Raw genomic sequence first — 25,665 nt, 5'->3', positions numbered from 1 at the left:
ATCAACAGGATTTATGAAGGGTTATTATATTTTTAAAAAGGACCTGTTTTTAAGGTTGTTTTTTTTTATGTCTCTGCAGTGTTGTACCCCATTATAATCAACCCAGTCCTTTTTGACCACTCAAAATATCTTTATAAAACGATTCTTTTTTTTTCTTCTTTTTTTTTTTTTACATTTATTTTTATTTATTTTTTTGCAGTTCCTGCCCTCTTGGGCTGATCTCTCTTAAAAAGCCATTTTTAATGTCAGTGATTTTTACTGGAATAAATAAAAGAGTTATAAAAGTATTTTTAACAACAAAAAACAAAACAAAAAATAAAACAACAACAAAACAGATTGCGGCTTCTACATTGTGGCAGGGATATTGTTTCTGGCTCAAAGTGACTTGATATCATTCATGAAAGATATATTTGACATATGTTTCACAGATTATAGGCCAACAAGTTATTTACAACAGTTTAAATACGGACAAAAGTTATTTGGCAAATACCGGAAATCACTTTTTGGAACTTAAAGTTCCCCACCTGCCAAAACCCTCTTGTATATGCAAAGTATAAACAAACCACGAGCTGCCAACTCTTTATTGCGTGGCACAAAAAAAAAAAACGTGTAGTAAACAGGAGGCAAGGAAATAGGTATTAAGCCAGCTAATGAGTTTAAGCTCCCCGATGGAGTGCCAGTTTCAACTCCAGAGGGAGCCAGCAAGCATGTTTCTATCAGCTGTCCACTCACTAACATGACCCGGACTCTTACAGGTCGGCAAGCTACATTTGGGCTTCATTTCTGTTTCTCCTGCAGATATCCATCAGGTTCATAAAAAGGCTTCCTATCGCCGAGCTGGAAAGTAATCTTTAAACGGCGCATTTATTAAAGGTGGTAAACTGTGCCATCAAAAGCTCTGCCATTTAACACAGATGCCCATCCATCCAATCTTTTCCGCTTATTCAGTTCAGGGCCACCGGGGTCCTGAATCCTATCCCAGCCGCCAGGGGACTGTGGGTTATGATAAGTAAAAAGAACTTCGTGTGTTTAATTCAAATTAAAGTGTGTAAAGACGGCGGGGAAGCAGATCCGGGTTCTCTGATGTGGTTGAAATCCAGAAGATGGCAGTAATGCAACTTCACTGATGGTTACAAAAGAGAAAAGCTCAAAGAAGAAGAGAGCCAACTGATGGAGGAGTGCAGCAACTCTGCAGGAGGAGTCGCTTAATAATTAATTTGGACTTTTACGCCATGCCAAGAAACTTTTACAAGTTTTAAGACTCTCTTGTGTGCAAGTGAAGGGCTGACGGGAGAAACACACACCAGCATGCACAAAGCACGCCGCTGTGGTTTAAGTTGGTCGGATTACTGCTGGGAGGCTTAACGGAAAACCATTTTAAATTTTGGGGTTCAGTTCAGTTTTTTAGTGCATCTCTGTGTGTTTGCACCTGAAATGTTTTGCAGATTGCACAGGAGTGTGCTGAGACAGGCTCAGCTTCTGCGTGGTGTCAGCAGGAGCACGGCTTTGCCACGGAGGGCTTGTGCTACTTTCCGCACACACGAGCAGTGTCTTGGTGGGTTTAGCTGTAACCTTTTAACCCGGTTTGCGCATGCCTGGTTTTGTTTGTTTTTATGTTATCACAAATTTCGCTGTTAACCCCCTGAACACATGTTTCTGAAATCACCAGAACTGCACTATGGAGGGACGCAGATGCATTTTAACTATGTGTGGCTGCGAGATCACTGCCTCTCTGCTGCTTCGTACAACTCCAAAACTAACCAGAGGAACCTGGACACTGGGAGCATAGATCTGACTATACGTCCCGAAAGCACACGAGTGGAAGAAGACCACCTTGTTATCACCTGTAAGTGGGGCACTATAAGTGCAACAGTGGGTTGCACAGGCGGGTGGGAGAGAACATGATGAAAATTGACTTTAAATTGTGTGAAGAACTAAGACACATTGTTGAAGTGCAACTTAGTATTATTTTTTGAAGGATGGCCATCATCTGTTTTCTAAATGGAATCTTCATTCAATGTGGCCATTTCTGTAAAACAAAATAGTTTGGAAATAACACATTTTCTTTAGTTAAATTGCATTAAAATGGCACATGCTAAACGCAGGAGCAAGGTTATTGAAACTCAACTAAAACTGAAGCTAAACGTGTAAAAACATTTTAGTTTTTTTAGTTTTCAGTTTTTTATTTTCACAAATAGTACATAATTACATAACATAATACAGTGTACAATTCAAAACCAAAAAATAAACAAACAGACAAACAAACATAAAACAAACAAACTGATAACTAAACACACAAAAAAACAAAAAACAAAAAAACCCCCAGCTCAGTTCCATTACAGTTTAAACACTCAAGAGAATCCTTGTAACATAATATTAGAAACATCAGGTTCCACATAGTTCAAGTATGGTTCCCACACCTTAAAGAATTGATCTGTTTTTGAATGCAATATACATGTAAGATATTCCAGTGGCACTAAATCCAACACTACTCTTTTCCAACCTCTAATAGTTGGTACTTTTTCATAAATCCATTGGAGTAGTATATTCTTCCTTGCCGCATAGGTGAGAACACAGTACAATCTCCTATTATTCTTGGATATTAATCGCTGGCTGGGGAGGCCCAGTATGAGAGACAGAGGGTCCATCTCCAATTCACAACTGAAAATCTTCTCCATTTCAAATAGCACATTAGACCAATATTCTTGCAATTTCAAACATGACCAGAAGCTGTGAGTTAGGGTACCAATTACTGTCTTACATTTAAGGCACATGGGTGAAAGGGTAGGATTATATTGATGTCTGCGAAACATAGATATGTGCATTCTATGTATAATTTTTAACTGTATTGCTTTGGTACGATTACAAACTGATATTGATTTGGCGTAACTCCAGACATCTTCCCACTCCTCATCATCAATTACTATACCTAATTCCTTTTCCCATTTGCCTTTAAGCCTCTGTGACGTCCCTGAGAGTACAGAATATAAAGCCTTATAAAATATCTTCACAGGTACCTCTTTGTCTGTTAAAAATAATAATTTTTCAACAGGAGAGACTTCATGACTCTCACTAAAGTTAGTACTATGCAAAATATAATGCCTTATCTGTAAGTAACGGAAAAAGTCATGCTTGGGGAGAGAATATTTCTCAACCATTTGGTCAAATGGCATAACTACATTATCGGAGAATAAGTCCCTCAGTCTCTGAATTCCTTTGTTCTTCCATTCCTTAAATCCTATATCAAACATCCCCGGTTGAAAGTCAAGATTATTCACAATAGGAGTAAACATAGATGTTAGCTTCAACCTTCCCTCAATTCGACATACAAAAAAAACATTTTAGTTAACTAAACATAAAAAAATATTGAAAAATCAAAAATTAAATGAAACAATTAAGTAAACTACAATAAAAATATAGAAGAATCGTTCTTCGTTTTAGTGTTAGTTTGGTAAAAATTGTATTACAGCTTGTCTGATGGGGGAGCTGATAGACATGTTTATTGAGACTAGATGTGTACAAGGCTGGCAAAACTTTCCATGCAGTAAACTAAACTAAAACAAGAGAATCCATCTCTGGAAACTTATTGAAACTAAACTGAATTTAAAACAAAAATTCAAATTGAAATAAAAAAAAAAATCTAATTAGAAAAAGCAAAGCTATAACAACTGCCCAGGACCGGCTCGTCTGAAGTTCTCTGCACAGCCAAATATACTGTAGTGGTCTTTGCCCCCTGGCACATTGTATTTGTGTAAAGATTTACTTCATGTGCAGGTACAGTAAGGCTTAGGGTGTAATTATCCAAAGGAGAAAAACATAGACAGTTTTAGTTATATACCATAAAATTGATTTACACGTACAGGGAATGTTGCCTAAGCTGGCTTTAGATAGCAGCCTTTATCAGCAGTCACTGTCAAATAAAAAGATGAGACCAAGACATACCTGTGCTCCTCCTTTAGTGTTTTCTGCTGACCCCTAAAAGCTAGTTGAAGTTTGACACAAGGAAAAAAACCCTAAATTTGTCATTTCTGCCTGCATTCCAGTCTGCTCTGGAACACAACTGAGAAAAAGAGCAGGTTTATATTTTTCTGTGATCTCCTGCCCAGAACTCAGGGGGAGGATCGTGGGTTTCTCTTCCTGCCCACCACTGAAGAAACCCTTTCCATGCTCTCTAACACCTCATCTTCCACATAATCGCCCAGCTACTGTAGACACAAGCCATTGCTCAGCTCACAGTGCTGTTCCCCAGAGAGAGCCCCAGCAGGGCGAGCTAGCTTAACTAGCACAAAGCACTGGCTAGCTGGAGTCATTACTTATTCTGTCTGCTAAGTGGAAAAAGTCAGGTGGGATTTAGTTGCCCTTGCTTTGGGAAATCCGAAGATTAAATGGTCCTGCAGATGCCAGGTGTGGACCAGTGGAAACTATTCACTCCCTCTGCTCTAGTTTGAAAAAATGTTAATCTCTGACCCATGGGACTCAGACACAAGCTGGAATTATTCACTCTTTAGTACAGGAGTCAGTGTACAGACCGGGAAACTCCATCTTCCTTTAACCTTTTAAGAACATAGCAGTCCCGTCAGAGTGTTGTAGAGCCGAGATCCCTTTTCTCTGTGGGAATCTCTCTGGATTATACTCTACCATTCATTTAAAAAAAAAAAAAAACAGACTGTGCAGCTGCTGAAAAATACTCTCACTATGGTTTTATGCAGGCACAAGAGTGACACGGTGTCTTACATACAGTGACATATGTGGGTGTGGCAACCCCATGACAGCTGCTGATGCAGGCATTCTTGCATGCATGCCTCTCCCTGTTAGTGGAACATATTCAAGGTCAGCTCAGTTTCTGAGCATGTATTCTGTTTGTGAACAGGGGGGCTTTCAGAGTTAGGTTAGCAAATGCTAAATCACAGCAGCACATGGACCGCCTGCTATAAATTTTGCGTTCAGATCCGAGTCAGGTAATCTTGAGAACCCCTCTGCTATTGTACGCTTGCTTGCACTCTGGTGGCAACAGTCAATATTTTGAGGCTTCCAGCAGTTACTCGCCAAGACTTCCTGTTTGTTGTTATTGTTCACAGTACAGCTAGAATACAGATCCATTTAAGATAAAATGAAAAAGAAAATACAAAGCAAAATCATGGACGGACAATAGAAATTGGTGCTTAAATGGCTGTTTGGCTCAATGGCTTCCTGTTTTGCACCGTACATGGGCTGTTTTCCTGTATTCTGCCAAAGTCCACACAAGCTTAATTAGCCTAGCGAGCAAGGACTACAAACAGAATCCAGAAAACTTCTTCTATGACTACACACATTCTCATGTAGAGTCTTTATAGAGAAAATTGTATGTAATAAGAGTCCCTGCAACTCATTTGCTACATATGTACGTACAGACGGAGGATTTTACAGGCCTCTTAATGTCCTGCAATCCTGTATGTATACTGCCTAGCTGTCACAGGGCACAAGAGGCAGGGTACACCTTGGATACAGTCATGGAGACAGACAACCATTCACTCAAACTGTTTTAAAAATGTCTAATTCAGCCGATAATTTATTTAATAATGCGTTCTAACACTTACACTCTGATTAATGCATTGGGAGCAACTCGGGATTCACTATCTTGGCTAGCAGCATTTGACTGGAGGAGCCAAGGATTGAACCACCAACATTCCAACTGCACTGTAAAATGTAATATTGTGTTTAATTAAAAATATTAAATAGGCTGAACTCAGTTTTTATCAATTTGTTATTAGAGCTTGTTACACCCCGGCCTAGGCAACCGGGGTGCAACGCAGGAAAATAAAAATAAGGAAAATAAAACCACGAAGGCCCTCCACCAAAATCCCAAAACGAAGGTGTCTCAAACGAAAATATTAACAAACCCATTCACAACTATTTACAACAGACTATTTATTTACAACAAACACACCAAACTATTTACAACACGGGGGAGATCGCGACCATGACATACTGAAACACAAGGCTTAAATACATAGAAGGAGCAATCAGGGAATGGACCACAGGAGGGAAACACAGCTGGGGCAAATTAGAACTGACGAGACAGGGAAAACGTAAACTGAACACACTAAAATAACACAGACTTTCAAAGTAAAGCAGGAAATACATAACAGTCACGCAAAAACAAAACACTGACACACCGAAACGTAACAGAGCTCGATTTAAATACTTTTTATGCAAAAAACTCTGATAAACTCAATTTATTTGAGTTGTCTTAACTAAGTAAGATGGAAGTTTTGCTTCTCAGTGCGGAAGGATGAAAGATGTGTTTTGAAAATGCCCCGTCACTACCGTCCTCCTCCCTCTCGGATCAGTCCGCATGTTCATGGTGCCAGCATTTGTTGAGCAAACCTGGAAAAGCGTCAGCTCAAGATATTATTGTTGTCATTGCTGTGAATCTTTACCTGATTCACTGACTTGGTTGAGTAAATGTTTGCCTCACAGGCATTCACACTATTGAGATCCTGTTTCTCTTTATTCTTTATCCTTTATTATTCTAGTTGCTCCGTTTCTTTGCCGCTTAACTACTCCCTCGGTTTTCACCGTTCGAACTTTAAACTGTTCTGCTATTTCTGCTTTCGACTGCTATATCTTTTGGTGATAATAACTTTTATACTTTTTGAGATATTCAGCTTTTTATGCCATTTTTTTGGCCCATTTTACTGTCAGAGACCACATTATCAGTGTGATCACCAGTTTTGCTTGCTGGGCTGAGCCATGTTTTAGCTCAGTGAGATGAGCAGCCGTTCTCAGACCAGGAGGGCAGGGTTCGAATCCCGCTTATGGCAACATTTTCTTCAGAATCAGAATCGTGTGTATTGACCAAGTATATGTGCAGACACATACAAGGAATTTGGTTCCGGTAGATGGTGGCTCTCAAGCACAGCAATGTAAATCACACACACACACACACACACACGCACGCGTGTCTATATATACATTACACATACATACACAAAGCTGTGTAAACCAACTATAAATAACTAATCTAAACTTATATACATAAAATACAGAAATGAAATGAGGTGGAATGAATACTACAGAAAGTTAACACTTCAACTGTTTAAACTCCTTTCCACACAAATTTTAGCTTTTTCACCTCTTTTTAGCAAAATTTTCAGTTTTTCACTACTTTTCAGCACAAATTCCAGCTTCTTAAGCTTTTTTTCATCATATCTTTGTTTTGAGGCCAGAACTGGTTAGGCGCAGTGGGCAGCACAGCTGCCGTGAGTTCTGGTGGCAAGGGTTCGAGTACTACATGTGACAGATGCTGCACATCTTCCCTGCTTGCATGTAATCTCCTTTCTTGACACTCTTCAGTGTAGTCTTTCAAAAAAAACAATACGCCAGGAGTTAGCTGTGCTCGCGGACTCTTATCAAGCCTTGGCCTCCCGGTCAGCTATTCCGCTGGTGGATAACAGAGCTCTCCGAAAACGTGGAAGCACTTTTGCAAATATGTGATATTTTGATAAATTAAGTAGATATTTGAGCATTACACAGCTACATTCTCGGCTGAAAATATCTTAAAAGGTTCGTCTATGCTCTCGTGTCAGGTGCTTCAGTAGGCTACTCATGCTATTAACAGCGGCCGATAGTTTTTACATATTACTGTAATGTTCTTGTCTGCTTGTTTCAGAAAAGTGAAGAGACGGGAATATGTCCACTTCATAAAACAGCCACTCGCTTCAGCCGAGTCCGACATCTTCCGCTTTAGAATACGACTACGCAGCAAACTGGCGCAAGATGACGCGCAGCTGCACTACAGCGATGTTAAAGCGGCAGAATTTACTTTTACCTTTAGAAGATAAATTATTGAAATTAAATAATGATATTCAGCGAGTTTAATTATTTTACAATGTATCGCAAGTACATTGTAAGTAACTGTAATTAAAATACCTAAAAATGAACAGTAATCAGTTACTCTACTTTTTCAGTGGAAAAGTAATTTAATTACAGTAACGCGTTACACCCAACACTGCTCATAGGGGATACTGTACTTGCACATAGGATTACATCATTATCTGAAATGTTTATTACAGGAAGTAGAATCATCCAATATAACCTTAAAGTAGAAATCTGTCAAAGTCAGCTTAACCTTATTTTGCATGTCTATGTTCCAGGGCCTGGTGGTCACATGTCCAGGTACAGTCTCAGTTGGCTTGCTGAGAACAGCTTTGAGAGAAAGTACCAGAGTACAGAACAACCGCGCATCCTTTGGAATTCAGACATCTATAAAAATGCAAACATAACCTCATCCAAATGGGACACGTTCATGAGCTGTGATGACGAGCTAAAGAAATTTCTTCAAAATTATCTTCTGTACGGGATCGCGTTTATAGACGATGTCCCAACCACAGTGGAAGCCACAGAGGCAGTAACCCAGAGGGTCAGTCTAATCAGGTATGCTTCTGTTGGCCTACAGATCACATTCTCATCTTTACGTTAACGCTTCGTATCCAGTGGCGTCGTTCAACCAGCTGTCTGTTGATTATCCTCAATTTCATCTGTTTCTCACAAAGGGAGACTACCTATGGCAGAATGTGGTGCTTCACTTCAGATTTTTCCAGGGGAGATACTGCCTACAGCCAGTTGGCCCTGGACCGTCACACTGACACCTCCTACTTTCAGGAACCGTGTGGGTAGGTGCAGCAGAGATGGGGTTGTTGGTGCAACGTTGACTTCTCATGATTATGTTTGGATATTTGATGCTTCTGTTCGTTATGGCAGAATCCAGGTTTTCCACTGTCTCAAGCATGAGGGAACCGGGGGAAGGACGCTGCTTGTTGATGGGTTCTACGCTGCAGAAAAATTACGTCAGAGCTCACCTGAAAGCTTTGAGCTGCTTGCTCAGGTGCCCGTCAAGCACGATTACATCGAAAATACCGACAGGCACCAAAACCACATCACAGGCATCGGCCCCCTGCTCAACGTGTATCCTTGGAACAATGAAATGTATCTTATACGGTATGTTGATGCTGAAATTTAGTGTAGTTTTTATTTTTCTGATGTTGTGTTCACTTGTTTAGTGGTTGTCCATTTAATTAGCGCAACTGATGTATTTATGTATTGACAGATACAACAACTACGATCGATCTGTGCTAAACACAATCCCCCATGATGTGGTTCAGCGCTGGTACGCAGCACATCGAGAGCTGACCACAGAGCTGAGGAGGCCAGAGAACGAGCTATGGGTGAAGCTAACTCCGGGAAAAGTAAGATATGTGCAGGCCACAAAGTCAAAACATAAATGCTTCTCCGAGTTCCAACTAAAATGAATTCGTAGTCAAGTCACAGGACAACTTAAATGTCAGTGTTGCTTTATAATCTGAGTGTTTTGCCCTGTCTTTTCCCCGTAAGGTTGTTTTCATAGACAACTGGCGAGTCTTACACGGGAGGGAGTCTTTCACTGGCTCGAGGCAACTCTGTGGATGCTATCTGACCAGAGATGACGTCCTCAGTGCTGCCCGCTGCTTCGGGCTCCAGGCCTGAACGTGAAGTTTTCTTCACTTGACTGCCTTATCACTCTGCCCACAATACAGGTTTAATTAACACTGCACCGATACTGCTGGAGCATGTTTTATTTTGCTCTTCTGTATTTTTTAATTAACATTAGATTTTTTTTAAGCAGTTTATGTGAAGTTAGAGTGTGAATGTGTCCCGAATTTGACTTGAAACAATGAAATGTCTTAATCCTCAAATGGCTTCCAGTTATTAAACTGTGTCGTGATGTGTTGTGCGTTCAGTGTTACTTCTACTTCCATGTGCTGATCCTGTTTTTATCACACAGCATATCCTCGACACTCTCACAATACTCAGTAAACACAGCCTCTGACACTCTTGTGACAAATCTTGAGGCACTCTGGTGATTCAGAAATGTTTTATTTAATCATGATCTGTGAAGTTTGCATGTGATACAAAACAAATTGATGGTGTAACTTTTTTACATTTATTACTTCTGTTACTACTGAAAAAAAAGGTTATTTAAAAAACATTTAAAACACAGGTTATGATAAAAATCAGAAAAAAAGACAAAACAAAATCACAGACTGAGCTGGTTGTGCACATTAAAGTGGTGCGACCTCAGTGTTAGGAACTTAGCATATTGATCATTCATAGTGTTACGAGTTCAAATATTGAGGGTGAGCACAAAAACAACAATTGGTCCAGGAGAGTCGGTCAAACAATGATTTTAATGAACACACGCGTGGGGAGATGAACACTGCACGCAGACAGCATCGATCTCCGCCCAATAATACACAAGCAGTTGTTTTATAACATCAGGGTATTATTTATGACGCCCCCTCATGCGTCAAAGCAGATACAATACATGCATAAGTTTCAAAACCACAAATGTTCTGTGGACGACTTTTGACACATTTAAAAGGACATCTTCTCCGTCTCGAGGCCAGGTGCTTCCTATTAATCTTCTAGCTCTCGCTTATCTCCTGGAACAAACTGTCCCGTAGGCAAACACAATTTTGCAGTCACAAGCTTTTGCAAACTATTATTTGAACTCTTACCTAAACACGAGTCTAACTACTGTTTGTGTGTGTGTGTATGTCTCGACCTCCAACGCACTCAGCCTCACCCCGCCCGTTGGCGCTTCTAACCTTTTACCAGACAGAAGCTCTCTGTGGTAGGTGTAATAACCTTAACTAAGAACATGTGTAATCTATTGAATAAATGCTTTGATGAAATGATAATTAATGTAATGGTAATGATGATGCTTATGAATAGTAGCAGTAAAATATTTCCCTGATCTCCACAATAGGATTCGAGTGCAATCAAACAATACTGAATTATTCACAAAGCCTATGGAATACAGTACATTCAAAACTGGGCTCTGATTTAATGTCCCTTGGTATAGGCATGACATCATCAATGTGATTTATTTGATTTTCTTTTATGTAAAAAATCTTTTAGAATCATGTTCATACAGTTTATTTTTTTCACACAATGTAAGAAAAAAGATTGAAATTTAAAACATTCATTACTTAACTGAAATTGGAAAAAAAAAAGCTGTAAAACTGACAGAATTTGAGTAAGCACAGAAAATGCAAATTCAAACATGAAGATTAGCTCCATTGTTCTCATTACATCTGAATTCTCTCCATATCAAGGACTGGTATACATAATAGTGATGCTAATGCAATACTTTAGCTGTTTAAAGTGGCATTTAGGCTTGAGGGCCTTCTTCCTCATCCTGAACGTTGTCAGCCGTGTTTGCATTGGGAATGCTCTCATAGGCCTCCTGGGCTGGAGGAGAGCTCCCCCTAGTGGACAAACAAACAGTAGCCGTTACACCCTTGAACTCTAAATGACCAAATCGATGGAAGAAGTGTATCAAAAATCTGTAATCTCACTTCATCTCGTTGGCCTCTGCCATTTTAACAGCGTTGTATTTGTGTTTCTTGACTGTGTGAGCGATGAACCACGCAACCAGGCCGATCAGCACGCACCCGAGCAGCGCTCCGATAACCGCGCCTGCGATAACCCCATCTGCCACTTCTATACAAACACAAACATTTTATACCTGTGAGGGGGGATTATTACACACACACAAACACACACAAACACACATATTAAAGCTCCCCAAAAAATAAATGTGAGGACAAACCAGGACTCAGCTCAATGGTGCATGTTGCAAAGCCCACAACATTTGTAGCAATGCACTGGTACTCCCCAAACTCAAACTGGGAGATGTTTTTGATTTCCAGTATTCCAGTTGTGGTTGCTGAGAAAAAACAAAGTTCACTCAGATTCATGAGATGGTAAATGTGCTAATGCGCGCATATATATATATATATATATATATATATATATATATATATATATATATATATATATATATATACGTGTATATATATGTATATATATATATATATATATATACATATATATATATACATATATGTATATGTATATATATATATATATATATATATATATATATATACATATATGTGTATATATACGTGTATATATATATATATATATATATATATATATATATATACACATACACGTGTGTGTATATAGATGCTGGACTCACTTCTTCCCAGCACAGGCCTCCTTGTCTTGGTCTGATCCAGTTTGGCCCAGTTGTAGGTCGGTGTTGGGTTTCCCTGCTCACTGTGGCAGGTCAGAGTGACCAGGTGACCCGATTCAACATTGCCATGGACGGCGCAGTAAGGAGCAGATGGTTTCTCTGGCGGACCACAGGGAAGTTAAGGCTTTATTGGCTACTTGACATTATTACAAAGCACACATTCAGCCTGGAGAAAACACTGACATTTTTCAAGCCATTTAAACAGCAGCTCCTGAATAAAGAGATCAGCTTCCCTTTGAGGCTTGGCAAGGAAATCCAGTCATCATCATAGCCTTGAAACCTTCCTTTTTGATAAAGCTTATAGTTAGGTCTTGATCAGGTGACCCCAAACCTTCCTTTAGTTGCAACACTGCTACTGGGGGCTTCCCATGATGCTTCTTCACTCCTCGTTTTCCCTCTCTATGTGTTTATAGACCACTCTGCATTTAATAATTAGTTAGTATTAACCTCTGACTCTCCTCTACAGCTTGTCTTTTGTCCTGTCTCCTTCCCCTCACCCCCACCCACAAACTGGTCAAAACAGCTTTTGCCAAGTGTTTGCTTATAGGGGTCATCTGATTGTTGGGGTTTTTTCTGTATTACTGTAGGATTTTACCTTATAATATATGACACCTTGAGGCGACTGTTGTTATTATTTGATGAAATATGAATAATTTACTATTTTTTTCTTTTTCTTTCTCTTCTCTTTTTATTACTTTTGTATAGTTTTACCACCGCAAGCTTTGATGTTATTTCAGTGAAACCACAGGGTAACTTTAGAGGGGAAATCACACTTGTGACAGCTTATGAGCATCTGATGGGACTGCAAGCAAAACACATTGAAAGTGCTGATTTTATTCTTTAACACCACATTGTTTTATAATCCTCTTAGACTGAGTTAGATACTGAGGACTGGAAACAACTAGTAGATATGTCAGATAAAAAAAAATGTACTTTCTTTTCTGAAATTTGTTGCAGTATGAAGTGGGATAAAGCAGCAATGGTCAAGTGCCTCTAGATGCTCTTTCAGTCGCTGCTTTAGAACAGATGGTCTACACCGTATTGATTACCGCTATATTCCAGTCCGCAGCTCTGTGTGTGTTTATCAGTGTGTATTTTCTTCTTTCCTGTTTATGCTGGTTTCTCCCTGTAGGTGCCATCAATTATTGGCTTCCACTGCTGAGTGTCTCTCCAACACCTGATTGGCAGATTTTAATCTTGAGGGAATAAATCACCAGCCAGAGCAGATCGCAAGTATGAGGGTCCTCTCTCCTCTCTGCCCTATCTGTGTGAACTGTTGACACTGCACTGGCAATTTAGATGCATTTTGTAGACCATAGGAAGTAGATAATGGAAAATGAAGGGATGAAGGCAAATTCTGGTGCCCTTTTTATTTTCATTCATACACCAGCGTGTTTTTTAGTCTTTCCTTGGAGTTTTCAGGTGAAACAATTCATTGTGTATTGTAGATTGTTTATCAAAGATGGTTAACAGATTTGTTCGTTAAAATAGCAAATCCTTTTAATCAAACAAAACGTCACGTGGCTAGCCATTAGTCATCGTGATTCAGGATACGTTAGGAGTGGCCTCATCGTGAGCTCAGCAGCTACTGAAGAGGCAATCTGTGTTTCATTGCTGCCCGCTGATTATTAGATCGTTCAGTAAGACAGTTGGAAACAAACTGTACGCCAAAATCACGTTTGATACCACATGCGTTTTAACTTTCACAAAAAAGACATCAGGAAAACAAACAAAGTTTCTATACATATGTATTTGTAATTTATGGCAAAGCTGTCCAGTGTTAGTCGTTCTATGTGAAAATAAGTGATGCAAATCAGCCTTGAGCCCATGTTAATCAGCATGAGTGTGTTCATACATATTCATATTGTGCCTCACAGTCAGTATAAAGAAAGTGCCCCACTCCCCAGTCATTTTTTTCCATAAAGGCTGTACAGTATTTAGGTAGCACATGCATGCAGCAGACACTCATATATATTCTGTATGCAGTACGAGGATGCAGTCACAGTCCTTTTTCTAATTTCCAACACTGACAATGAGGAGACTGCTGAAGTAACCATGGAAACTACTGAGGCCTGCAAGGTTGTCCTGGTAACTCGGTGAATGAGGGGATTTGAGATGAATGTAATTCCCTATTTACACTGTTCAGGGCCACTACTTTAATAGGTTTGTTAATGTTACAACATTGATAATTGATACAGAAATCTCAGGTGAGGAAAGATAGCTGAAACATTCTTACTGAAATCACAGTTTCGATAAAAACACTGGCACTCCCTTTTCAGGGAGTCACACACGCTTACTTAGAGGAGGAGAATAATGGCTGAAGCAGCAGCATTCTAATGGGTGTAATCAGGTAGCATGAAATCTCCTACACACCCACTGTTTACCCTCGCAACCTTTCTGATTCCTGGACTGTGAGAATGTGTGTAGGTTCCTTTCCATGACTCATTCCTTTTGTTCACTTTTACCCGTGCTTTTGTGTGGCCTAAGTGTGTTAGGGTTCATGTTTTGTCTTTAAAAAATGATCAAATAGGATCAAACAGGGTTTGAAAATGTAATAACATAAAAACACAATAATATACCAAACACCAAAAATCTATTTCAAAAGTGGGCAAAACTCACCGAGGACATTCACGATGATATTTGCTTGAGACTGTCCATCAACGTCGGGCAAATTGTGAACTTCACACGTGTAGAGCCCAGAGTCCGATGGTTGCATGTTTCTTATAGTTATGGAGGCATTCATGGTGGCCCCTGGAGCAGCTGGAGTTTGAATCCTGCCTTCGTAAGACTTGGGAATAACAACCTTTCCTGATTGATAGTAAAAGATCTGAAAGCAAATGGCAAGAAGTCAAATCCGATCATCTGTTGGCTATCGCTGCACAAACTCACTGTCCTCGAGCTAGTTTGCATGAGTGATCCAAATAATTGGAGAGATGAAACCTTTAGTTCTCCAGTTAATATGATATTTACAGGACCAACGTTTTTTTTTTTTTCACATCAGCATGTAGTAGATGTCTTTAAAAGCACTTTTTGACATTGCATGAAGCAGCACATTTGTGAGTCTGTGGCTGTAGGTTAAATGAGCACTGCCTGAAAGATATTTGTCGATCTCAGTCACAGGCTTCGCGATCCAGACTGGGTGTGTCTGCTAGCTGGTAAGAAAACGTGGCACAGCAGGAAAAGGCGCAAACCTGTATGTGTAGCTGTGCGTAGACATATGTTTTTAAAATATTTAAAATACAGGAAAAAACTAAATGTTTGCTGCTCTGATGAGAATCAATTCCTTCGAAGCATTTTGAAGCATCTCGAAGATGATGCTATGTTCTGAGAAAGCGATTCTTATCTGCTCTGGAGAACTTGGAAGAAACACAAAATTACTCATGTCTTTCAGAAGTGATCACCGTGTGTAGTCGCATGAGTTTATTGGCCTGAACTTCAACTTGCACACCCTATTTTTAGCTACTAAATTGAAAGACATTTCATCATCCTGGTCCATAAAACTACAAATTAGTTGGCACATGGCTGTAATCCGAACAATAGACTCCATCTACCTGCTGTGCAGTCATGGCGGATTTTGAGAGAAACTCCCACTGGATTGTTAGGTCGGCAGTTGTCGCCACTGTAGTGGCAAACGTACAGTCGAGCAGGACACTACCACCAATTGTCACATTGACGTATTTCTGCGTGGTCGTCACTGTGATGAGTTCGACACATCCTGTAAAACAATATCAGAGCTCAAGTAGGTTTCCAATAAAATGTAAACTTGCTACAAAAAAACAAATGATAATGTAAGACAGAAATGTGCTTACCTGTAATGCTTAAAAGCACCAACAAGAGCTGCACAGAGCACATCTTTACAAAAGCTGTGGGGATTCTCACAGAATGTCCTAAGAACTGAACTTTATACTCGCCGTGCAAGCAGGTCTAGAAGAGGAAGGGGTAAATGCATTACAGTATCACAGGCAAGGTCGGGGAATTCATGGTAACAGAACTGCTGATAATGCGCATGTTTGCATTTCCATGTTTGCCAGACAAGGTGTGTACACTGGGTGTGTAGAGAACTGTTTTTCATAAATTATAGATTTGGGCATTCGGGCTCAAAAAGTTTAAATCAGGGTGGATTAAAATGAGAAATGATGGCAAAGAAAACCCCTAATCTGGTCATGCTTTGGGCAGATACAACGTGACCTTAAAGGAAACAAATGGACTGAGTGCAGTCTGCTCTGTGTGTGTGTGTGTTTTGAAATGTTGACTGTACATGGCAGGTGTTTTGACAATGATGGTTAATTCATTTTTCAGTACTTTGGCAGTAGTTTCACCACAGCTCATCCTCCTTGTCTTGTAAGTCATTCTGGGTCAGGGCCTCTGGCAAAGGAATTAATGTAATTTAATCTCCACCTGGCCTTTATCGTTTGCCTCGAGGAAGTGTAAGCCAAAGCGCTGCAACATGCCGCTTATCACTGGGGAGTCCACTCCCCGGTGCTGCTGCCTACTTAATAAAGGCAGTTTCACCTTTGTCGTTTTCGCTCACACAGCGTGCAGCACAATGCTGACAGGGAGAGACAGTGAATCATACATGATTAATTGTCTATAATTACCAGAAGCTGACATAAGTGATTAACAATGTGAAAAATGTTGATTAGGGGTGACTGGAGGGGTGAGGGAGGGAGGCAGCGGCATGATGTGGGAAGCGGAGGAAGGCGTGTAGAGCTCATTATCCAGAAGACGTTTATGTGATAGGCTGGCAAATGACACAATATCACTGTCTGTAGGCTTTGTCTGAAAATTTAAAAAAAGAAAAAGAAAGTGTTGGCAGCTGTGTGTTTGGGCAGAACTGCAGAGTGAAACAACAAGGGGCCAGTCTTTAAATAAATGCATCAGCATGACTCACGACCAGCTAATCAGAGTCTGAGAGCGTTCTGATTCCATGACAAATCAAGTGGGAAAACCACTAATGAATGAGTAGAACCATTAATAATGTATTCAGTTAGTTACATTTGGGAAATGCTTATTCCCACATAAGTTGAGATCAGGATTATAGAAACACAATAAGCAGATCCCTTGTTATTTGAGGGCAGATTTTAGATCACATTTCTGCCAAATTCGGTCCTTCTCCAGCTCTCCACGCAGACTCTTTGACCTCCGTGCAACCAAAGCCCACTCAGGCTTGATTTAACAATAGCACTTGAATTACAGATGTAAATGAGAACACTTTGTGTACTAGAAAATCCACAGGTGTTACATATTCATGCGCAGAGATCTGTTTTTAGAGATTAGAGTGACAGAAGCTGACATTGTAATAGGACATCTGGCAGAACTTGATAAAACATTCAAATTTGTGCTTCCTGTTTTAGCTAAATTTTATCGAAGGTGACGGATCGTCCACGTTCAGCAAAACAATGGCCTGTTTCATTTATGGCTGGCTATGTTTATTTTGATTCAAAGAAGTCATTTTTTTACACTATTACTGCAAAAAATTATACAGTTTTACAGGGTCATGGGGAAAATAATATATTAAAATAAAATAAAATAAAAATAATACTACATTCACATGCACAGCCATTAGGGGCCAGTTACAGCCTCTTTGTTAGAGTAAGTCTAAGAGTTTACCCCATGATGCTATAAATGATCACGCTGCTGCTTTCAACTGAATGCTTAGCACTAATATTTTAGCATAAAGATTTGATTCATCACCTGATTCATCCACTTGACGCTTGAATACTTGTACTAAAAACAAAAAAACTAAAATTACCCATTAGCTATTGAAGCACTTCAGAAGAAATCCAAAAAAATCTACTGTTAAAATATGTTGGGAACCTGTTAAAGAATGCTTCACAAAATCCTGACCACTTGTTTTAGTGGTAGCCTTAGAGGAGAAAGGGATCATCAGAGTCATTGTCATAAATGCTCTGGGGAACATAAATGCTTGCACCTGTACCGAGCAAGCAAGACCGCAACTTAGCCATCATGGATAATAAAATGGGAAGATTAGATTGTTGCCATTTTCTGACTGTTTCACCCTTCAGCCACACTATACTGACTCTTCTTTCTATTCCAGTCACATTAATGGCTCTGCAGTTAGTTTGAATCCGAGGGGAGAGCTGATGATGCATGCACCCTGTAGCATCCACCAAGCCGCGAGCGTCATCTCACGAGGCTGCTTGGACCTGTAGCTGTGTCCTCCTCAAACCTCCGGCAGGTTTCTGTGTAATACCTCCACACAGACTTACTCATCCACCCACTGCAAACAGTGCTTCCCTGTCGGCAGACTGCGAGGGGGCGTAAAACTCCGAGCTCAGAAAGAGTGAGTACACATTGAGTGGTATTTTCTTCTGCTTTTTTTTGACGGACCTATCTGAACAATCCGACTGGTTGTTGTAGTAATGCACAGTGCTGGGGGAAGTATTTGAACCCCTCATGGTGGAAAAGTACCACAGCACTTTCAAACCATTGTAGTAAGTTATGACAAGTGCTGCTTAGAACACAAATCAATTAAAAGTATATGAGTGTAATTGTAAAGGTGCACCTCTGAAAATAAAAGTGTACCCAGTGCAGAAGAAGACATCTGTGAATGTTCTGCACTTAAATGTCTCTCAATCTTTCATGAAGATTTACAACTTTTCCCCCACAGTGTTTCATTCTGCTCCAAAGTAATGGATAAACAATTAGATGAAAGTTCCTGTTTTTTCACTATCAACATTTTTTGTGAGTTAACAAAAAACCTTCTGCTTAATAATTACTGGGCAATGAGCTACCAGAACTTTTTCTGTCATTTTACACATTTATTTCCTATCCTTAAAGCCCAGTGAGTCATGCTGACAGGTTTCTTTCATTAAATAAAGCATCATTTCTTTATGATGTAAATCTGAGACGTGCTGTTGAAACTGCACTTCTTTTTCTTATTTTGAGATATTTCAGTGATTAAATGTGCAGCTAAACTAATTTACACTGACAGAAATGTTTATTGGTATGGCCCACTTAAGGTCAAAATGCACTGTATGCCCCCAAGTCCCCCAATTTAAAGAGCTCAAAGCCATTTATAAACAAATATCATCTATTCTTTAATGTGTTTTCCTCCTGCGCTCTTGCTTTGTCTTGCAGATGAAGCGGTCAGATAAATGATGTCATGTAAAAGGTACTCGCATTAACACTGCTGCTATTGAGGAGAACAGGGGTGCAATTCAGTCATTGGACAATAGATGGCAGGCCAGCCTGTTAGATGTGTTGTGATGAGCATTTCTCTAAGTATGTGCATGTGGATGTACATGTACATGTTGGGTGGGGGAAGCTTGATGCAACGAAGCCAAGAATGCCACACTCCTCAACCTCAGCAGGCCTGGCTCTTCTTCACCCTCCTCTCCCACTTGGATAACAAAAATATATAGGCCAGGCATTTAGCGTGGCTTCGCTTAATGTCCCCACAGCTACCAAGCAACCTTACCACTTCTAAAAACAGTGATGGTACAAAACCAAATCATATGCGAGAGTAAGAACTTTAAAAAAACAACAAAAAAAACAACAGTGTAGTGTGAAACATCATCTGACTAACACAGATGAAAAAGTCTCCTTTGCATTGCTTTTTTATTTTCCCCTTGCCTCTAAAAACCACACGCAGTGACACTGAACTATCATCTCACATTGCCATCAAATGCTAGCATGAGACGCCGCTTTCACAAAGATTGACACAATTGTGCAAACAAACCTAAAAGAAGTGGGATACAGTCAGTCAGACGCAACATCTCCTGATACTTTTGTCATCTCTGAAATTCAGAGTCTGTCACTGAAGAGGGCGACCTGTGACGAATTGTCTCAGGAAGAGAAACAAGGGGCGCAGAAGGGGAGTACATTTACATCAGCAAACAGTCTAATCGACAAGCTGTCAGTGCTGCATTTGGACTATAACTTTTGTAAAATGCCAGAAGTAAAAAAAGAAAAAGAAAAGGAGCAATCGCACAGATGACCCTTTCTGGCACAGAGAAACGTTACGCTTTCAGAAGATGCATAACGTCCCCACATCCATTTTGTCTAATGATATTTTTGATCGTCTAAAATCTGTCCTTTAGCAACAAGGGAAATGCCAAAATAAATTGAGAGGCAAGCTGTTAGATTTGCCAGCAAAAGTATAATTTTATGCGTTAGAGCCGTGATCTTCTCAACACTTAACTGAAAGATGGTTCTTGCCAAGTGGAAATGTGTGTTTTCCACAAAGTACACTAATGTTTTAAAGAGATATTCACAGTTTTTTATGTCCAGCTTAGAATACTGAGACCTTGGAGTGGTTGGAGTGGTCGTTATTGAGGGGATGAAGCAAATTTTAGAGATAAAAATCAGCTGTTGTTAACCACACTTTATAGGTTAGTTTTTAAAAATGACTTTGGCATATTCTTCCTTGGGTATATTAAACACAAAAATATGCAGTGCTGGGATATGTAGTCTTGACCTAACCCTTTTGTGTGTTTTCCTAGACATAGGGTTTTCTACATAGTGGTCTTAGTAGTTCAGTCATGGTCACAGTAATATTAATATTAATATTTTAATATTACACGCATTATGTTTCCACTCCTTCTCAGCTCCTCACTCTCTTTTCACGTCACAAACAAAAACTCCATGGTAACACCGATGAACATGCTGTAAAATTAAAACACCTGCTCACCAAGTATTATAGCAGCGATCGTGTCAGACTAGATGCTTAAAGAATGAACATGATGCGTAAAGTAACAGATGTAAGTGTTTATTAGCTGAATAGTTGATCATTATCCATTCAACCAATCCAAGCTGATGCTCGGTCACATGACCTTTTCTTGGAATAGTGGACTGATCTGGTGAGGCTGACTAGGTCAAGCATAAATGCAATAATTACAACTAGTAAAGATGATTTATTAAAAACATTTGAAACAAACTTGGTGGTTTGAACCACAAACCAAAGAATCCAGTGCTTTTTTAACTGCTGTTTTTTCCCCTCTGAGAGAAACAGCCATCAATTTCTGATCCATGTTAATGCACCCTTTCAATATTTTATGTTTTTATATGGAGAGCTGACAATAGAACACGGAAATGGAAGGCACATTTCGCTGAGCTACTTCACCAGCCCAGTATCCATCTCCTCAGAAAAGCTGTGCACTTCAATGCAGACAGAGCCCGTGCACTGAAAGTAAGATGAAAATATAGGATGCAAAAATGTCTATGTACACTAAAAAAAAACAGATCAAATGACATGATTTTTTTTTCTCCAGCATATTTAATAAGCTGTAACAGGCCATGGGTTAATCATGAGTTAACTGCGTGTTAGACATATTATTTATACTGTATGTGAACCTTAGCTCTTCTCAAGGTGAACTCACTTGGCAGCGTAATCAGCCGTTGAAGTGTCTGGGGGAGTCTAGCAAGAGTAAATTAAAAGAAATCAATTAGGAAGAGACAAACCTGTGCATTAAATCTCCATCGTATCTGAAGGAGGACGCGTCAGCAGTGCATCATTACACAGGCCAGAGCGACCAGAGAAGGCTAAGCAGCAACGACGAAAACACACCAAGTCTGTCACGACTACATATCAAATCAGCCTGAAAGGATGAAGATCAGTATCACTTGAAGTAAACAATAAGTAGATTTACCCAAATCTCACATTATAATCAGAAATGAAGAAACTAACGTAAAAGAAATGAAACAGACAAAATAAACCATTTTAAATACATGATGTTAGGTGATTTGGAATAAGAGTATCTTTGTTTAATCTAACCACACTTGCTTCAGTATTGCCCATAAATATGTTTTACATTGCTAAATGTGCTCTTCTTTCATTTGCAACTTAATATTGTAGTATCGTGTTTCAAACTATCCAGTTATTTTCTTTTTATTTAACCCTTTCCAACAAGAAACAATATTGTAACAAGTAAATCCTAGCTAAACGGTACATTAGCCTTAATGGTGTTTTTAAAAAACTAAAAAAAACTAAAATCTCAGGCTACATTTTCTTACTTACTATATCATTTATATACATGTGTGTAATATTTACAGTATACGCTGGAAATTTTGAGACCGATTCTCTTCCATTTTAACCGTGTTACTGCATGCCTTTTCTTGGTCCTGTGAATTATTCATAGTAAAAAAAGCTATGCCTCAAAAAAGAACTGATATGGAGCAGAAAAATAGGGAACATGGGAAAAAGAAGAAAGAGGTGGGCTGTTGATACTATTTGTGGCTAGTAGAAGCCTGCTTTGCATGTCCGAGGCTTACAACTGCTATTCAAACTGCTACAGTGTAAGTAAAGCATTTCTTTTCTTTTGCTTTTGTTAAAAATAAGTGGATCACTGTGCATCAGTGGCTTATTAAAAATGCTTTTTGAACACTATGAATAATCTCAAATATATACATTGGCATATATTAAACAATAAAGTCTTAAATATAAAGACTTAAAGGCATGTTATGCTTTTCCGCATCAGCGAGTATGCTAGTGTCTGCTTGGGTAAGTTTCATCATCGGATGGTGAGCCTGAGGCTCCATGCAGAGGTCTGCGTGCGTCCCAATTTTTAAATTACATTACATTGAAAAAAATAAGTATGCAAACAAATGAAGAAACAGAGAAACAAATATTGTCAATATACATTTCACGATTTCAGTTTCAGGTTACTGGTATTTACTCTAGCATGACCTGCTGGTACACTTGCCAAGGCTGTAGTTATTAGTTACGTTTGCGCTTTATTCTAGTACAAAAGGTCAAAATGTCTTCAGGCCTACTGGTGAGCACAGTTAAGTCATGTCTGTTAGAAAAAGAAGTAGCAGAGGAAGAACAAAAAACTTGCTAGATGTTAAAAATAAATCGAAAGAATGTTTCATTGAAAACATGGTAGCTATCTAGATTAACACAGGCAGTTAAGCCTCCGTTGCACTAACATAAGTTCTGTTAACTCTACTGATTAGTTAGTTAGAGAAACAGCTTTTGATATATTACTAATGTTAGATAAAACCTTGTTTGCCAATCACACTAAACTGGCTGCTATTAATTAAGCTGAATGTCTAAAATGTCAAAATCATATTTGTTCTTCTTTTTCTTCATGATGTTCCAAGGCAATGAGGCTAACATGGTAAAAATGGCTTAAAAGTGTCATATTCATTAGAGGGGGTCTTTGAACTGTTGGCTGTTCTTTGGATGGTTCAGAACTTAGTTAGTCCCAATATTTATATGTTTCCAGTCTAATTTCTACCTTTTGTTTAATCCTATATCAACAAATTAAATCCATAGATATCAACAAATTAAATCCATAGTAAAAAAGAAATTTAAACCGGGTCAAGTTGAACTGCAAACACCACCAAGTGTGGTTCAATTTCTTACTCTTAAAACCCCCAAATTACTATCCAAAATATACAGAATGCTTTCTAAAAAAGATGAATCAATATCACTTCCTATTGCAAAATGGGAAGCGGATTTATCAGTTAACTTAGACCTAAACTTCTGGTCTCAGATTTGCTTAAAAACCTTTCATCTAATTAGAAATCCCAGTCTTCAATTAATTCAATACAAAATATTACATAGAGTGCACTATACAGGTCATCGGATGTTCAAGATGGGCTTTACGTCTACCAACAACTGCTCACACTGCCAAACCAATTCACCGGACAATTATATCCACGCTCTTTGTTTCTGTCCACCAGTTCAGAAGTTTTGGCGCGAGATATGTGAAGACTTATCAAAGTGTCTGAAATGTAACATTCCAACTTCCCCCTTAGTGTGTTTGTTGGGCAGCTTAGATAATGTCACTTCAGAAAAGAATATAGCCCATATGGTTTTCACTGCCCTATGCATAGCCAAGAAAACAGTCCTCATGAACTGGAAAAATAAAAATAATCTTAATTCTAACCAATATAGAAATTATCTATTAGATTACATTAGTCTTGATACAGCCTCTGCCACCACATCAGATCAATTGCTCTGGGCTCCTTTGATCAGCTCCATCACCTAGTGGGGGTGGGGGGGTCTTAGTTTGGTCCCGCCTTCACTGTTGTGATTGGTGTGGGGGTAGGGACAGGCTTAGGGCGTCGGGGGGTTCCCCGGAGGCATCTTCCTTGGGGGGCTCAACCCGGGGTAGCGGTCATGTCCGGTTAGGGGCTCTGTTGGCTCTCAGGTGACTGTTTCCTCGTGGCTGCGTGCAGCGGGGCTAGGGGAGGGTCTGTGCTGACGGACGTGGGTTACTGACCTGGTAGCCTGTCTGCCCCTGGGTGGGTCCGGGATGGGCGTTAGGTTCTGGGGGCGCTCCGTCTCTGGGCTGGGGCCCTGGCCGGGCCTTGGGGGCTTGGGTCCTGGTTGGTGTGTTGCCGGGGTTGTGGGCGGGTGGGTGCATGGGGGCCCATCCCTGGCGCAGGGTGCCGCAGGTGCGTCGAGCCACCTGGGGGGCTCTTCAACTGGTGGGGGAGATTGTCACATCTTGCAGGAGCTTTCCTCTCTTCAGGAACTCTCTCTGCAGGAAGGGGAGATACAGGAGAGGTGGAGGAAGATCTCAGCCTGGGTGTCTATTGTCTCATGTAGTCTGGAAGATGAGTGGATGGTGGGGTGGGTGCAGTTTTCTCTGTGGTGGGGTTGGGTGGACTGTCTTGGGCTCTGTGGGGCCGTGAGGCGCTGCTGCACTGGGCCCCGGTCTGGATGGGCCTGGGCCCCCTTTCCCTCGTGGAGTATGGGGGTGCCTACTGGGGTCAGCGGGGGAGCTGGCCCCAGGGAGGGGTCACTTGCCCCTCCCTTCCTTCCCTCCCCATCTCCAGCTGCCTCCCTCTTCCCGCTCCACCACAACCACCCACACATGCAGGGCCTTGGAGTAGGGGTATGTCACCAGGGTGCAGAGGAGGCTACCCCCCCCCCCCCCTCTGTCCCCTTCTGGCTGCCTCTGCCTCAATTTTATCCCACAACTTAGACATTCACATTACTCACACTCTCATTACACATACATATAGGATCTTGGGGGTGGGCACGCTACACGGACTCCAAAAGACCATCAGGGTGTACACCTCACCCCTGGCGTCGTTGCCCACCCCTCAATGTTAAATACACGTAGACATTGAGGGCTAGCAGGAGGGACTATGCGCTTACCTGCTGCTCTCTGGCAGGTAGCTCCATGCCCTCCTGGGTTTTAAATGCACCTTAGAACACACATGCATCAACACTACAATGAGCGGGTGGAGGGAGGTTTGGAGTCTTCTCTCACCCCCATTCTCTGCGACCTGCTGGAGCGGGGGGGCTAGGAGGAGGAGTTGGCCGTCCGACTGCGGTCTGGGGTGTGGGGCCTCCCTGCTGCTGCGGAGTCGGGGCGGTCTGCTTCTCCCCACCGCAGGGAAAAGGGTAACACCACCTGGGTCTGGGTGCAGTTCCCCCCTCCAGGGGCAAGGGTACCTAGACCCGGTTCGTAGAGTACGCTTGGGGAGTGTGATCGTGTGTACAGCGTCTCTTTATGTTTGTCTCCACGTTGGTTGAGTGTGGAGTAAGTGCACATGAGAGCATGAGGGTGGGAATGGATGTTTGTATCTGTGTGTGCCTGTATTTCTGTGTCTATATGTCA

The 25,665-nt window shown here is 40.5% G+C and overlaps 2 protein-coding genes across 2 annotated transcripts; one reads left to right on the top strand and one right to left on the bottom strand.

Annotated features, from left to right (window-relative positions):
- The first annotated feature begins 1,126 nt into the window (after positions 1-1,126).
- tmlhe (trimethyllysine hydroxylase, epsilon) lies at positions 1,127-9,746 on the top strand. The gene is made up of 7 exons (XM_082548568.1): positions 1,127-1,555; positions 1,670-1,846; positions 8,136-8,415; positions 8,535-8,654; positions 8,743-8,979; positions 9,089-9,227; positions 9,373-9,746. The coding sequence occupies exons 1-7, from the start codon at positions 1,435-1,437 to the stop codon at positions 9,502-9,504; spliced, it is 1,206 nt and encodes a 401-aa protein (XP_082404694.1). The 5' UTR covers positions 1,127-1,434; the 3' UTR covers positions 9,505-9,746.
- A 1,061-nt stretch (positions 9,747-10,807) lies between these two features.
- On the bottom strand, positions 10,808-16,080 carry LOC309715435 (V-set and immunoglobulin domain-containing protein 1-like). Its single transcript, XM_082548569.1, has 7 exons — positions 15,934-16,080; positions 15,676-15,839; positions 14,744-14,951; positions 12,068-12,223; positions 11,633-11,749; positions 11,379-11,523; positions 10,808-11,288 (listed from the first exon to the last, which is right to left on the bottom strand). The coding sequence occupies exons 1-7, from the start codon at positions 15,974-15,976 to the stop codon at positions 11,192-11,194; spliced, it is 930 nt and encodes a 309-aa protein (XP_082404695.1). The 5' UTR covers positions 15,977-16,080; the 3' UTR covers positions 10,808-11,191.
- Between the last annotated feature and the right edge of the window lie 9,585 nt (positions 16,081-25,665).

The sequence above is a fragment of the Aulonocara stuartgranti genome (assembly GCF_965226115.1).
Source record: "Aulonocara stuartgranti genome assembly, chromosome: 10".
In the NCBI taxonomy this organism is placed as follows: Eukaryota; Metazoa; Chordata; class Actinopteri; order Cichliformes; family Cichlidae; genus Aulonocara; species Aulonocara stuartgranti.
Note: the sequence above shows the minus strand (reverse complement) of the source record. Positions and strands in the feature narration are given on the sequence as shown.